Below are 14049 nucleotides of genomic sequence, written 5' to 3'. Positions count from 1 at the left end.
ATGCGTTTTGTATAAATTAACACATGACGTGCACATCATAATTATAATGCAATATTTACTTTGAATAGAAAGTAAGATTGTTGAGTGTCTTTTTGAAATAATAATTTGAGGCTAACTAACAATGGAAAATTATTAAACTAACTAAAGGAGCAGATTAATATGTGAATTTGAATTACTTTTGTTAAATGTCAACTTTCTTATTCTGTAGTTTAAATTATCTACCCAGATTTTATTCTATTTTTTTTTTTCTTTTCCTGTTTAATTATATATTTCTTCTTTGTGACATTGCCACCCAAGTCTGTCTTGTCATTGCTAAAACATTACAATCCTTAATGTATACTTTTGCTGCTCACACCTCTTGAATTTTTAAAATGCATTTTCATTCCTCTCATGTTACATTCTTGCATATATTTTAGCTTATCAAGAAAATTCATCTGTGCCCATTCATTGTTACAGTAATATTTAGGTCTAGGTTAGGGATTTATAACTGAAAAAATACATTAATTGTACATTCAAATTTGACATTGATAGAGTTTTAGTAAGATTTTTATTTTAATAAGACTGTTCTCACTGGAAAAGGTAGAAAAGTTTTTTCTTTTAAATTTTAAAAATATATTATCTCCAGAAAAGATATCTTGTGCCCCATGTTAAGAACTATTGGTACAGATGGTTGATAATAGCATAATTAATTGTCCAAACTCATAATTTTTTAAATGTCTTATTACAATTAAAAACATATTTAAAGGAAGTTTTATTTCTTTATTATTTCATGATTAAAACACTTATTCGTTTAAAAATTTTGGTTTTAATAAGTTTTTAGTGATAAAATATATCTATTTTTGGATTTTAAGAAGGTAAACTTGACATACAGGCCAGAAAGTGATTTCATGATTTAAGAAATTTTAAATCTAGACCAGTTGTTGCCCTGGTACAAATTAATCCAACCCCCAAACATATTTCACATGTCACTTGTGAATGATAGAAATAGGCCTATTTTTAACATTACTTGAATACTGGTTGTATTCGAATAGTAACTGTGTCTCATCTTTAAAACTTGAAACAATTGCCGTCAAATAATAGCTGCATTTGCTATTCGAGGATTTCTGAGAACTTTGGGAAACAATGTAAAATTAATAAATATCAAACATTTTAAAATTGTAGATGTAATTCTTAATTTACATTTCGTAAATTACTTGCCAGGTGTTTGATAGGTTTCTGTATCCTGATGATTGATGCATTGTGACCTTTTGTGTGCCTTATATATTTCTAAAAGCTTTGTGTAAGTTAGAAGTGGACCTGATGAGTTTGACTTGATCCTATTGAATGTGTACATCATTTTGTAAATAAACTACCAGTGCTGTGTTATTGAGGATTTTTCTAGCTGTGTATTTGTTTCTTGACTCTCTGCTGCAAATTATGAAGTGTGTAGACCAGCTTTGAATTGAAATGATGGTTGTCGACTGGGATGGAGTAAATCTGGTGACTGAGTCCTGGCCATGCAGTATTTTATTATTCTGCAGTATCTTAAAAATTATCAGGTTACAATATACTAACGATACGTCACCATCGTGAGCCACTTTCCTCTGGATATTGAAGAGGAGGGGTTATAATTTAAGACTACTCTTCTCCAGTTCATTGCTGCTGTTACCATTTTTGGTGTAAGGAAAGTGTCAATTAATTGCTTTATTATCTTATCCAGATAATTCATGTTGCTGGCAATTTCCTTGATATAATCCAGTTCTTCAATAGTGTCTTGAATATTCATACAGTGAGTGTATGTCCTTTTTACCAAGGTTCTGAAGGCAAAAAGCTTGAAGTGTCTGGGATCTGTGGAATTGTATAGGATTAAAATGGGTTGAAAGGTAGACCCTAGTGAAAATTTCATAGATCTGCATGATATGAGAATATTCAGAAAGTATACTGCTGCTTCACTTTCTTGATCTAATTGTAGGATTATAAACCATAAGGATTGTTGTTGATGTTTTCTAAAAATTGCCAAAGGTTAGTCTTCCTTCTCCACAGGATGAAGATATCATCGATGTATCTAGTGTACAAGAGGATCAAACGCTGGAACTTGTGGAGAGAGGTGTTTTCAAGGCTTTGTAACACAAGCTCATAAAATTGCTGATATAGGGCACCCCTCTTACCCATAGATAGATTTATTCATTAAATTCAAAGAATGACATGTAACAAATTAAAATTGCTAGCTCGAGTATGTTCTTCTGGTGTGCTTTGATGTTGGAGAAGAGGAAATCACTTATTGTGCAAAAGCATGAAGGTATTCTTATAGTTGGATATAAGGATTGAAAGTCCAATACAGTCATATATCTCTAGTTGACAAGTGAAATGGATTTAAGGTGTTCTATCACCTGTAGAGAATTGCTGATGGAAAAAGGATAGTAAGCAGCTTTGGCTTGGTAGAGTTTCACAAATTGTTTTTCAATTGAAAATGTTGGAGAATTGCACTTTTCAGTTACTGGACAAATTTAGTTTTCCAGTTTATGGTCTTAGTGAATGCAAAAATTTGAGGCACTTTAGGTGAGTAGACCATTGAATTGCACATATGTAGAAGGCATACCAAGGGATTGGAAGCAAATCTTGTAACCCTTTTCTGGACCGATTGGCATCTTGAGTGGCAGTTGCAAATCTTTGGGTAAATCTGTCACAGGATACTGCACAATTGAAAATATCAAAGAAATAATCTTTGCATCTGAGTTTGTAAAATATGAAACATTATTAAACTATAAATGCCAGTACTAGACTTTGACTGCAAAACAAAAATTATGATTTTAATAACAACAGTTAGTATAAAACTCAAATAATACAAATTTCAAATTCAATAGTTACAGCAATTATTATTTGTATTTTTGTAAATTGTACTAATAATTATTCAAAATCTTAAACAATTAACCTGATTAGAGAAAAGAACATAGCAGAAGGAAAACCCTTAATCAGCACTAAATCAACCAATTACAGTTGACCCCCCCCATAAGATATAGATACGTTCCATTCTTTAGGAATCCGATTTCTTACGAGTCGTTCCAATCACAGCCTGACACGTGTCAAGTTTACGGACTATGGCTGATTGAAAGGTTTTCTTTCATAAAATTAATCGATTCTAGACTAATCCGACTCAACATTTCCAAAATACATATATTTTTTTTGGAAATAATCCGTATAAACTACGCTATAAATAAAAAATTGTAGGATTATTTACCGAGTGTCACCATTCGACATCGCCATTGCTCAACATTGTTTTCGTCGCGGAACAGCTCAGCAAACAGCGGCCGATTTCTAATAACTTATTTTTCTGCGAAAAGTTCGTTGAACTTTGGAGACATCATTAATATAAATAATTTTAATTGCCGTTGAATAAGAAATGTTTCTTTCACAAGAAATGTATAAAATTACAGTACTGTATTAGACTTATGGTAGCTAATTTACATACTCTACAGACGATAGTTAGCATAAAAATCTCCGTAGCGTGGCACCACACTAGACGGCGGAAATTATATATTTAATTATAACAAAGTTACAATAAGTTAATATATAATTATATGTACAGTACCTAATTTATATATAATTTATATAATACTGTCCAGACGATAGAAATCTCTCTGTAGCGTGGCGCTACGGACGGCGGGAAAGTAGTTTGGCTGCCTGATGACGTTTGAGGTAATTATAGGGGGTTTTTACTGTTTTTTACAGATACCGGTCACAATTTTTTCGTAGTTTTATAGGAATCGTAATTACAGGGACCGTAATTATAGGGGGGGGTCGACTGTAATCACTTAGAACACCGACCAGAAAAAGTGATCACTTCTGCTGGTCAATGTATAGCTGTTGAATTTTAGGTGCTTGATTGGTATATAGCTTGTTAACTTGACAATAACTTTTCATACATTGTTAATTTGAATATTGAACACATTTATAAAAAATAGTGTTTCTTAACTTGTGTTTCTACTAATATCTAGTTACAGAAATGTAGTAGAATATTTAAAATTTTAGTATGCAGTTCTATTAACATAACTTAATCCCCAGAACTCAAAATAACTGGAATGAAAAGAAAAAAAATGATGTAAATAAAATATAACTATAAATAAATAATTTTTTTGCTACCTCACTTAGCATATAATACTTGCATGTCTCCATATTTTATAGTATGGTCACATGTGTACAGGCAAGAGAAGGTTTCACAAGGTACTAGATTCCTTTAAATTATATCAACATTCCAAAGGAAGTTGTACCTTTGCTATTGTAATAACTTATTATCATTGTTTTCACTATAAAGTCTCATTCAATTCCATTACCACCTCCTTAATGCATAACTTTTTTGTCAATGACTATTAATGCTGTAATTACTTTGTTCTGAAATTGAAATTTACTTGTAAAAATTATTTAAGAAAATTAATATTAACGAGCAATTATATATTGTGACATTGTCACAATGCCAGGCTGCAATTTTTAATCATATTTTTAATTTATTTAATCTATATATATAAAAATGAATGTATGTCTGTGTGTCCTTCATGCATTACAACACCGTTTATCCGATTGCCGTGAAACTTTGGGAAGTTGTTTAATATACTCCGGCAAAGGTTTGTGGCATAGTACGATTGCCATAAAACTTCGGAAAGTTTTTTAATACACTCCCGCGAAGGTTTTTGGCATAGTACATTTATCCTACGATAGATGGCGCGCGTTTACACGAGCATTCGCGCACAGTGTGTTCGATCGATTTCAAATTGTGAAGACCATTTCCCCCCTTCAAAAAATATCTCTATATATGCATTTGTGAACTGTTATTTACGATATTTGTAATAATTTTTGTTTAATCACTTTATTTCAACTTTTTTTTGCTAATTATGTATTCGCTCGAACTTTGTTAAAACCTTAACTGTATCCCGAACAACAACCGAAGTTGTAGGAGGAAATTCGCCTATTTTACCGATCTAGGTATCCCCCTTTTCCAAATTTTAATATCGACTCAAAATAATTTAAAAAGACAAATTACAATAAAACGGTTTATTATCCAACTATCAGAAATTTCACAACATGCCAAGGAAGAGAGGAAGGAGCAATTAAATAATTAAAATTATAAAGGATTTAAAAATATATATAAAAATGGGGAATATCGCACTTCTGACAATCGCAGCGAGTGTGTGGGCTAAATTTGGAGAATCCGTGCTTCTCGCATGGACAACTGTATGTGGCCGGCTCACGCGTCGAAAAACCTTCCGATTTATTCGTGTACGCACCAGACGGAAAAACAAAAAATATCGTGTATCCACAAACACTCCAATAAATAAATAGAATTGAAACGACACTTTGAAATGTTTTCCCGATGAAAATGAATAATAATAATAAGTTTCAATAAAAATAATAAAATGTAAATTGAATTTTATCATAACAAGTTTGCTTGAATTTCCTTTCTTCTGAGATCGCAGCAATGCGTGACGGGTAAGCTAGTTTAAAATATATGCTTTTCACCTCAAATTATCAGCAGTGGCTCTGCCCCTGTACATAATACTTTAGTGGCCTTTAACAATAGAGTTGTGCTGGTCACCTATTAACTGCCTTATAGACATAACAGCAGTAATAGCAATCTCTATTGTTAAATATATGAATTAATCTTAAAAGTAATATAAATATTAAAGTATATAAGTAAAATGAATATGTAGATAAGTAAGTGTATAAGTAAAAAAGTAGATCAGTCTTAAATAAGTAATTTCAACAGAAATTATATTTAATAAAATCTCCAGTCCTCGAAGTATGTATCTGACAAGTATCAATGAAAAATTTGTTTATTTTACAATATTTGGATTTATTAAATAATAACTTCCAAATATTGGAAGTTATTATTTAATAAATCCAAAATTTAATCCAAAATTAAATAAAATCATGTATTGATATACATGATTTTATTTTGTGAAAGAATGTGTGGTAAGAACACCAGAAATAGCCAAACAGTTGCTAAAATTATAGTAATATTTTAACTCAGTAATTAACCTAACTCTATAGTAAAGTGTTAAATGTCATATTGTATTTTAATGTTACATTTTCTTAATGATGAGACATTATTTCTTTTGTTCTTTCATTTTCATTTATTAAAATAGAGATGCTTCTTATAATTGATAGTATCTTAAATTCATACTTTGAAACTGTCAGCATTCATTGTGAATAGACCATATGGTGCATAATGCTCCTAATAATATTTTTGGCCATACTGCTGAAAGTTACATCAATTCAAATGAGTTTTGCTAGGAATGAGCATTTAATTTGAACTCCATTTTACTGTTAAAATTTTTTCAAGATGACATTACAATGCAGCATTAAGAGAGAACTTATTGTTTATACCGAACAAAGTAGAAATCTATTTTATAATGGCAAAACAATAAGTATTTCATATTTATATTAAACATTTATACAATTATCAATAAAAGTTGTTGCAATATAAATAGAAAAATTATGTTTTAGGGATATAAATTTTGAAAACTTTGTAATTCTTTTTCATAATTTTAATTTTAAAATATTTATAAAATTTCACCACATAGATTTGAAATTAAACAATATTTAAATATTCTTATAGCTTGCTTTTCGAGGATTTGACATTATTCTAATCAGCAGGAATCCAGAAAAACTTAAAAATGTAGCCAATGAAATAGGTATGTTATGATTTATTTTTTTAATAATATAAAATTTAAAACAAATTTTAATATCATAATTGTTTTAAAATAAGAAATTAGAATTCTTGCACATTTATAAGTATATAAGTTTATGGAAATTTTAAGTTGTTATAATATAGTTTTAATGTAATATATTAATAAGTATTTTCATGACTGACTAATTATATTTTATGTCATATTTTTCATCAATGTTCATTGATATTTAAACAAATATAAGATATCTACCAGTAATTGAATTATCAAATTTAATCTTTACAATTATATTGCTTTGAAAGAGTGGAATCTGCAATATATCAGTTTCTCTTAAATCTTACTTATCCATTTTTAATAATCTGGTCACCACTACTTGCAGGAGACTTCTACATATAATCTATATTTTTCAAAAAGATTTAGTAAAGATAATCTGATATTTGTATTGTTTACTTTTATTAAATCATGTAGTAAATATAGTCAGAGATGACTGGCTATTTGCTACTCACCTGATTATTAAATACTTTAAACTTTTTTTGTTTTCAAACATGAACATTAGCAAATAAACAATAATAAATTTGTACCTTGTCCTTGCTCATTTTTGAACTGCATTGAAAAAGTTTTGTATTTGACATGCTAATCATTAGTTCAAGTAATCATCAGAGAAATTGAAGTAATAAGAAATATATTGCAAGCTAAACATGAAAACTGTCAAGAGATATATTAATATATGAAATATTGCAATGATGTAATTCTGATATTGATATTGCTGATATATCACAATATCCAATGTATCAAAAGAAATTTAAAATTTTTAAAACTAAGTTGATTCATTCTTCCCAGAAATTGAGATTTTCAGTCATTGTATAATATTTTTTTTGCAAATTTTTTCACGGGAAATATAAATATTGTATCTATCATATAAAGAAAATAGATATATAATATATATAAGATGGTGTAAACATACATAGCAGTATTATGTATATTTACAATTCTCTTAAAGACTGTTCCTTTGCATAACTGCTCAGCTACGATGATTTTTTAATTGTTACTATTATAGTAGATATGCAAAAAAAGAAAAGGGAGAAAGAGAGAAAAACATTATGTATTTTGAATATTGTTATCATTCAATAAAGACAAACATTTAGTTTTGACAGTTTATTACCAGTCAGTCTGCTGTTGCTGCTGACTTATGATATCAACTTTTAGAAAACATATGTTCAGAAAGAATGTTTATAGCTGGTATTGATTGTAATGTACAGATGTTCAAGAACACCTGAAGTACTGTATGCATATGAAGTATTTCTGTAATAAGTTTTTTTAGAAAGTAAAATGTTAGTCAGGAAAGTCATTTTTTTCCTGTTGGTAAAATCAAAATCAGAATATTTGTTTCATACTATAGTCATGAAATTCTCATACACTTGATGCACTGTGATACTCTCATCATGTTCTTCAACTAGTTCATATTAATATTTTTGTAAAAGACATGATGATTTCAGTTTTTATTTGACCAAATATACTATTATTTGCATACAGTTTCACTATTAAAGTGGATATGCTTGAAACATGTATTCATCAATGTTGTATTAGTGAAAACTTTAGAACTCTCAGTATCATTAGAGTAATGGTTTATTTAGTCCAGATAGTCTTAGAATTTGTAATTGTTTAAACAATTTTATATGTCTTTGTTACTGCTTTCAAGTAGTGCACTGATGAAATAATTTTACTGCTTATTACTTATTTCACTAGATACATTTTTAGTGTCACTGGATTTAAACTGGTTGGCCTGGAAATGTACTGTACTTTATACCTTTTGATAAGATCATGAACAAATTTAGATACAATTGATACATGGTAGATCAGCAACTAATAGGTGTTTACATTAACAAGTTATAATTACAACTAATCTATAACAGTCATTTACGTAATGCTTATTACTGCTTTAGTTGCTTTCTCTTTGCATCATAAGGCCACTACTATGATCAACGTCAGAAGAAAAATTTAGATTTATATATAGATATAGGTTGTGTTGTCACTCAATCTCACCACTATTATACAAACTTTGCATATTACAGTAGTTTTTTTTTTTTGTAAAAAAGAACTGCACATGCTTCTATCACTCATTGTCTTCATATACAATTATCATGATATTACCCAATGCATGGAAACCTGATGATGACAGTTAAAAAACAGAAAAAAATGTTCATTTTGAAGAGAATTATTGCTGGTTTTAGGTAATTACTTATTTATTGCCTTAATATTGTTGTTGAATAGATTTATCTATGATGCAGTGACTAAAACAAAAAAAAAAAAAAAAAAATGGTGTTGCAGCAAAAATTAACAGGTTAATTGTGAGTTGTTTGATAAAAACAAAAATGAATGAAATCATTTTTTTTTTCCCACCAAAATTTATGATTATTATTTTTATATATTAAAAGCCTCTGATAAAAATTGTTTTAAATCATACCATATTTTCACAGAATGACCAGCATGCCGATCTATCTGGGGAAATCATGAAATCAGATATTTCCGTATGATAAAAGCCAGTATGCCAGTTTAAGTGAGGTTATATATCTATTTCAATGCTGTTTTACATAGTACAATAACTATTAATATTTGTTTTAATGTTCCATCATGATATCATCTTGGAGGCATTTTAAACATTAATATATCAATAATATACAGTACATGGTCTGCTTATGACTATTGCTTTGGATTGTGAATGTAAGACTTCCATCAATTCTAAGATGCACTTATATTTAAGATAACTTATCTGATAAGTAAAAACATGTTAAAGCATCTTAGAGTCAACGACATAATTTTTAAATAAATAGTCTTGTAAAACATTATATATGAAAATACATTTAAAATAAAATAATGTAAGTAAAGATTTAATTATACATGTATATTTCAAAGGATTTTGTTGAAACTCTTCAAAATATACAACAATAATATCAGTTAATAAACATTGCAAAATCTTAACAAACCAACAACAAAATTATAAACAAAGTACGAGTGTTTATACTTAATGATACCTGTATATTTGATTATTTGGTCTATGAGAATTTGATACAATGAATTGTTTTCTTTTCTATCTCTTCCTCATTTACAAGATTATATAGTTGAAACAAGTTCTGGCCAATATTTGAGAACACAAGTGTGACAAGATTGAAATTTCCACATGCTATAATCAGATGACTCATAGGTCCCAATTTCCATATTCTCTATTTCACTCACGACATCTGTTGATCTACAAACAAAAACAATTTCTTTTGATCAGTGCTGGATTATTCACTAGGTGCCTGAGGCATGTGTCTAGGGCCTTAGATATTGAGGCCTAAAATTGGAAAAAATAAAGCAATTTTACTGTTGAAATTGTACATCATAATTTATAAATAACACCTAATTGTAGCTATAGAATTATTAGTTTAAGATGTTATAAAATTATGTAGAGGGGGATCCCACTAGGTCTCAGTTTACCACTGCTTCTGATAAAGACTTGTAATAATCTTTCCACTTTTGTAAACAATCATCTCTTATTTTCTGTTAATGATTACAATTTCATTAATTAAAAAAAACATTTTTATTTTATTTTATTTGTTTTCTTATACTATGTTTACTTATCTTTAAATAAATAAATGTCTGATAGTTCTGCTCATATTTGCTTCTTTCCTTTTTTATTAGAAACTAGTCTAAAGGGAGATAATACAAAAACATTTTCATTTAAAATCGTTGATTGATAGGTACTATATCTTTGTAGTACTTTAATATTTTTGAGGAATATAGGTACAGGTGACTTGGTTACAATGGAATGAAGTATAAATTTCAACCAATAGAAGTAATGGTAAGTCTTCCCTGTTTACAAGATTAGGATTTAAGAGGTTCAGAAATGAAGTGCATTTGTTAAGTTGAGGTCACACTGTATACAGTCGACCCCCCTATAACGTACGTTCCTATAACGACAATTCCTATAACGTAGCGAAAAAATTGTAGCAACTTTCGTATAACGTACCTCCTATAACGTCGTTTCGCGACAAGATTGATAGAGTCTGGACCAATAGTGGATGAGCAGCCGAACTACTTTCCTCCGACCCTGCGCCACGCTACGGAGCGGCTAAATTGAGTTTGCTATCGTCTGTTTAGTATTATATATAAATTATATATAAATTAGGTACTGTACATATAATTATATATTAATTATATATAAATTAGGTACTGTATATATAATTATATATTAACTTAATTTATTGTAACTTTATTATAATTATATATATGCTTTCTGCCGCCTGGCAACACGCTACGGAGATTTTAGGCTAGTAAGTTGAGTTTATTATCGTCTGTACAGTATGTAAATTAGGTACCGTAAGTCTAATACAGCACTAATTTTATACATTTCTTGTGAAAGAAACACTTCTTATTCAACGGCCATAAAAATTATTTATATTAATGATGTCTCCAAAGTTCAACGAAGTCTTCGCAGAAAAATAAGTTGTTAGAAATCGCGGCCGCCGTTTAATGTGCTGTTCCGCGATGAAAACCAGCTTTAAGCAACGGCGTAGTCGAACGGTACACACTCGGTAAGTAATCCTATAATTTTTTGTTTATAGCATAGTTTATACGGATTATTCCCAAAAAATTATACGTGTTTTGGAAATGTTGAGTGGAATTAGTCTAGAATCGGTTAATTTTATAGAAGAAAACCTTTCGAACAGCCTTAGTCCGTAAAGTTCCCACCTATCGGGCTGCGATTTGCTCACGTATTTAATCATTCCTACAACGTAATTTTCGGTTAGCGTGGAACGTATCTAAGCGTTATAGGGGGGTCTACTGTACTTATTATTTGAATATACAGTATATAAAATTTGAGAAGCACAAATTATATTGGAATTTTGTTTCTGTTGAATTATTCTTATTCTGTAAAATGATTGCATAGTGGAAAATTAACATGCTTTCTATGTTGTCTTAAGCAAAACAAAAATTCCTGTTTACTAGAATGTTGACCCATATAAAGCCATGTGTGAATAAGGAAGAAAAAGTTGTTTAGATTTGAACTTTTGTTGTTTAAAGTTTGTACAGATTTAGCCTAGATTTGAACAATTGTTAATATGATTTTATATAAATTTTATAAACATTTTTATTTTTATAATTTAAAATAATTATAAAATTTAAATTATATTAATGCATTAAACATTTGCATCAAAAAATTCAGGAAAATTTATGAAATTGCAGGAAATTATTCTTATAATATGCTTTATGCAGTAAACTTTGGTAATTTATTTTTGAAATTAGATTGTTTCACGATTATAATTGACATTTATATTAATTTTTACTATATGTTTTAAAAATATTATTTTATTTATTACTATAGTAAAATTTTTATATATATATACGAGTACATACATATACTCATTGCCATAAAAATTAACACTCGAGGAGTTATTAGAATCAAACAAAATTGTATGTGAGTATAATGGTGATATAAGTAATAATTATAAAATGAAAGCAAAAGGATGTTTTATTACATGAAAAACTAAAATGAAAGGATGTTCTAGTTGGGCCACCTCTAGCATGAATACATGATGGGCATGGAGGCATACATATGCTGTATGATGTCCTGCAGCATCACAGTTGCTGCAAGTGGTGCTCTAGTTCAGCCAAACTTCTAGGTTGTGTAACTTGGCATCCCAGGTGATCTCAGACATGTTTGATTGGTGGCAAATCAGGATTGGGCAGGCCAGGAAAGTATGGAAATGTGGTAGAGACTGGTAGAGATTGTCCTGATAAAAAATGTCTTTTGGGAGCCTTGCCATGAGAGGTAACACATGTGGCTGCAGGCTGTTACTAATATACCGCTGGGCTGTCTTGGTCCCTTGGATAACTACTAGATGTGACTGGAGTCATAAGTGATGGCATGCCAGACCATCACACCAGCTGTAGGTGTAATGTGCTGCTCCAAAATATAGACAGGATTTGAGATGTTTACCACAGGGTCTCCAGAAATGAGCATGACTGTTGTCAGTGTCCAAACTAAATCTGGATTCATCACTTTAGACAACTCTGTTCCATTTTGTTGTGGTCCAATCCCACTGAGAGTGACCACTCCAAATGGAGGCAATGATGGGTAACTGTCAATGTCAGCACACATAATGGCTGCCGTAATAACAAATGTTCTTTAACCAGATGCCTCAAAATGGTACAGACAAATATGGGGCCTGTAATGATGGTGCCACCTGTGTCCAAATGGCGGACAATGATATAGTCAGCTGTGTGTGTGTGTGTGTGTACTTGTTTGAGGACCAGGCAATCCTCTCAGCTAGTGGTCTGCTGAGGTTGTCCTGAGTCTGGGTGCCATGTGTGTAAGCTCTCTCTTGTTCAATGGTCCTAACACTACCTCAGTGTTGTCAGAATGGCCTGGGTGACAGACTATTCAGTTTCTCTCAACCTGATGATCCTTTCAAACTCAGTTGTTCATATGGTCTTCAATTGTGATGTGAAAGCATCTTTAGTGATATAGCATATCTCTGCAACAGGTAAATTGCAGATAGAGGATGCCTTTGCTTGCTATATTTTATAGGCCAAGTGGGATGCATTTTAACATCATCTGCTGGCATTATGCAATGAACCATCACACTATAACTCTAATCATTTCCATATCTGCTTGAGACTTATCTACATGCTAAGTTTTGCAGTGATATGACAACTCCTCCTTGATGCACTAATTTTTATGGCAATAAGTGTATATGTTTTTTTAACTTTTTAATTATGTAATTTTTGTCATATGAAGATCTATGGTATTAAAATTTTATTGGTAACATATTCTATCTTAGATTAACAAAAATATTATTTTATGTAAATAATTCTAATGAAATTTAACTAAACACTTGTACATTATGTTTTAATTAAGTATCTGTTATATGTAGTTTTACAGGTATGAAAAATCATTTAGTTAAAACAATCTTGTCTCCATGTTTTTACTAAGTACAGTATTACAGTAGAACCTCGATTATCCGGACTAATTGGGGATGAAAGTAGTCCGGATAAGGAAAAATCCGGATAATCGAAACAAATACTTTAATTTGTCTTTTAATGATAATACAACACGTTTTCTTTTCAAGGACTTATCGGTAATATTAAAAATAAATACTGTATTTAAATCGTAATCAAATTTTCAAGAAGCAAATGTTTTATTGAATTTGGACTACTACTGACCAGCGCTAACAGACTAGCTATTGTTTAAAAGGCCCTCTGGCGGCTCAAGAAGACAAATTTTATAAAATAAAAAGCAGTTGAAACTGCATTATTATGAATAAAAATTTGACAAACTATTTATCGTTTTATGACGAGTAAAATTATTTCGTCGCGTTCTTGGCTTTTAAGTAATGCATAAACCTTC

General features: G+C 30.0%; 1 protein-coding gene across 2 annotated transcripts in view; it reads left to right on the top strand.

Moving 5' to 3' along the window:
• Positions 1-14049, top strand: part of LOC111642070 (very-long-chain 3-oxoacyl-CoA reductase-B-like) — a 38952-nt gene that overhangs the window by 7704 nt on the left and 17199 nt on the right. For both annotated transcript variants that reach the window (XM_023388341.1, XM_023388340.1), the window contains exon 3: positions 6590-6665. In XM_023388341.1, coding sequence (XP_023244109.1) covers positions 6590-6665 — 76 coding nt within the window. The remainder of the gene's footprint in view (positions 1-6589; positions 6666-14049) is intronic.

Source organism: Centruroides sculpturatus, unplaced genomic scaffold (genome assembly GCF_000671375.1).
Source record: "Centruroides sculpturatus isolate CEXI.00-Female unplaced genomic scaffold, Cexi_2.0 scaffold1479, whole genome shotgun sequence".
NCBI classification, from domain to species: domain Eukaryota; kingdom Metazoa; phylum Arthropoda; class Arachnida; order Scorpiones; family Buthidae; genus Centruroides; species Centruroides sculpturatus.
The sequence above is the reverse complement of the archived record's forward strand: the minus strand, read 5'-3'. Positions and strand labels throughout refer to the sequence as shown.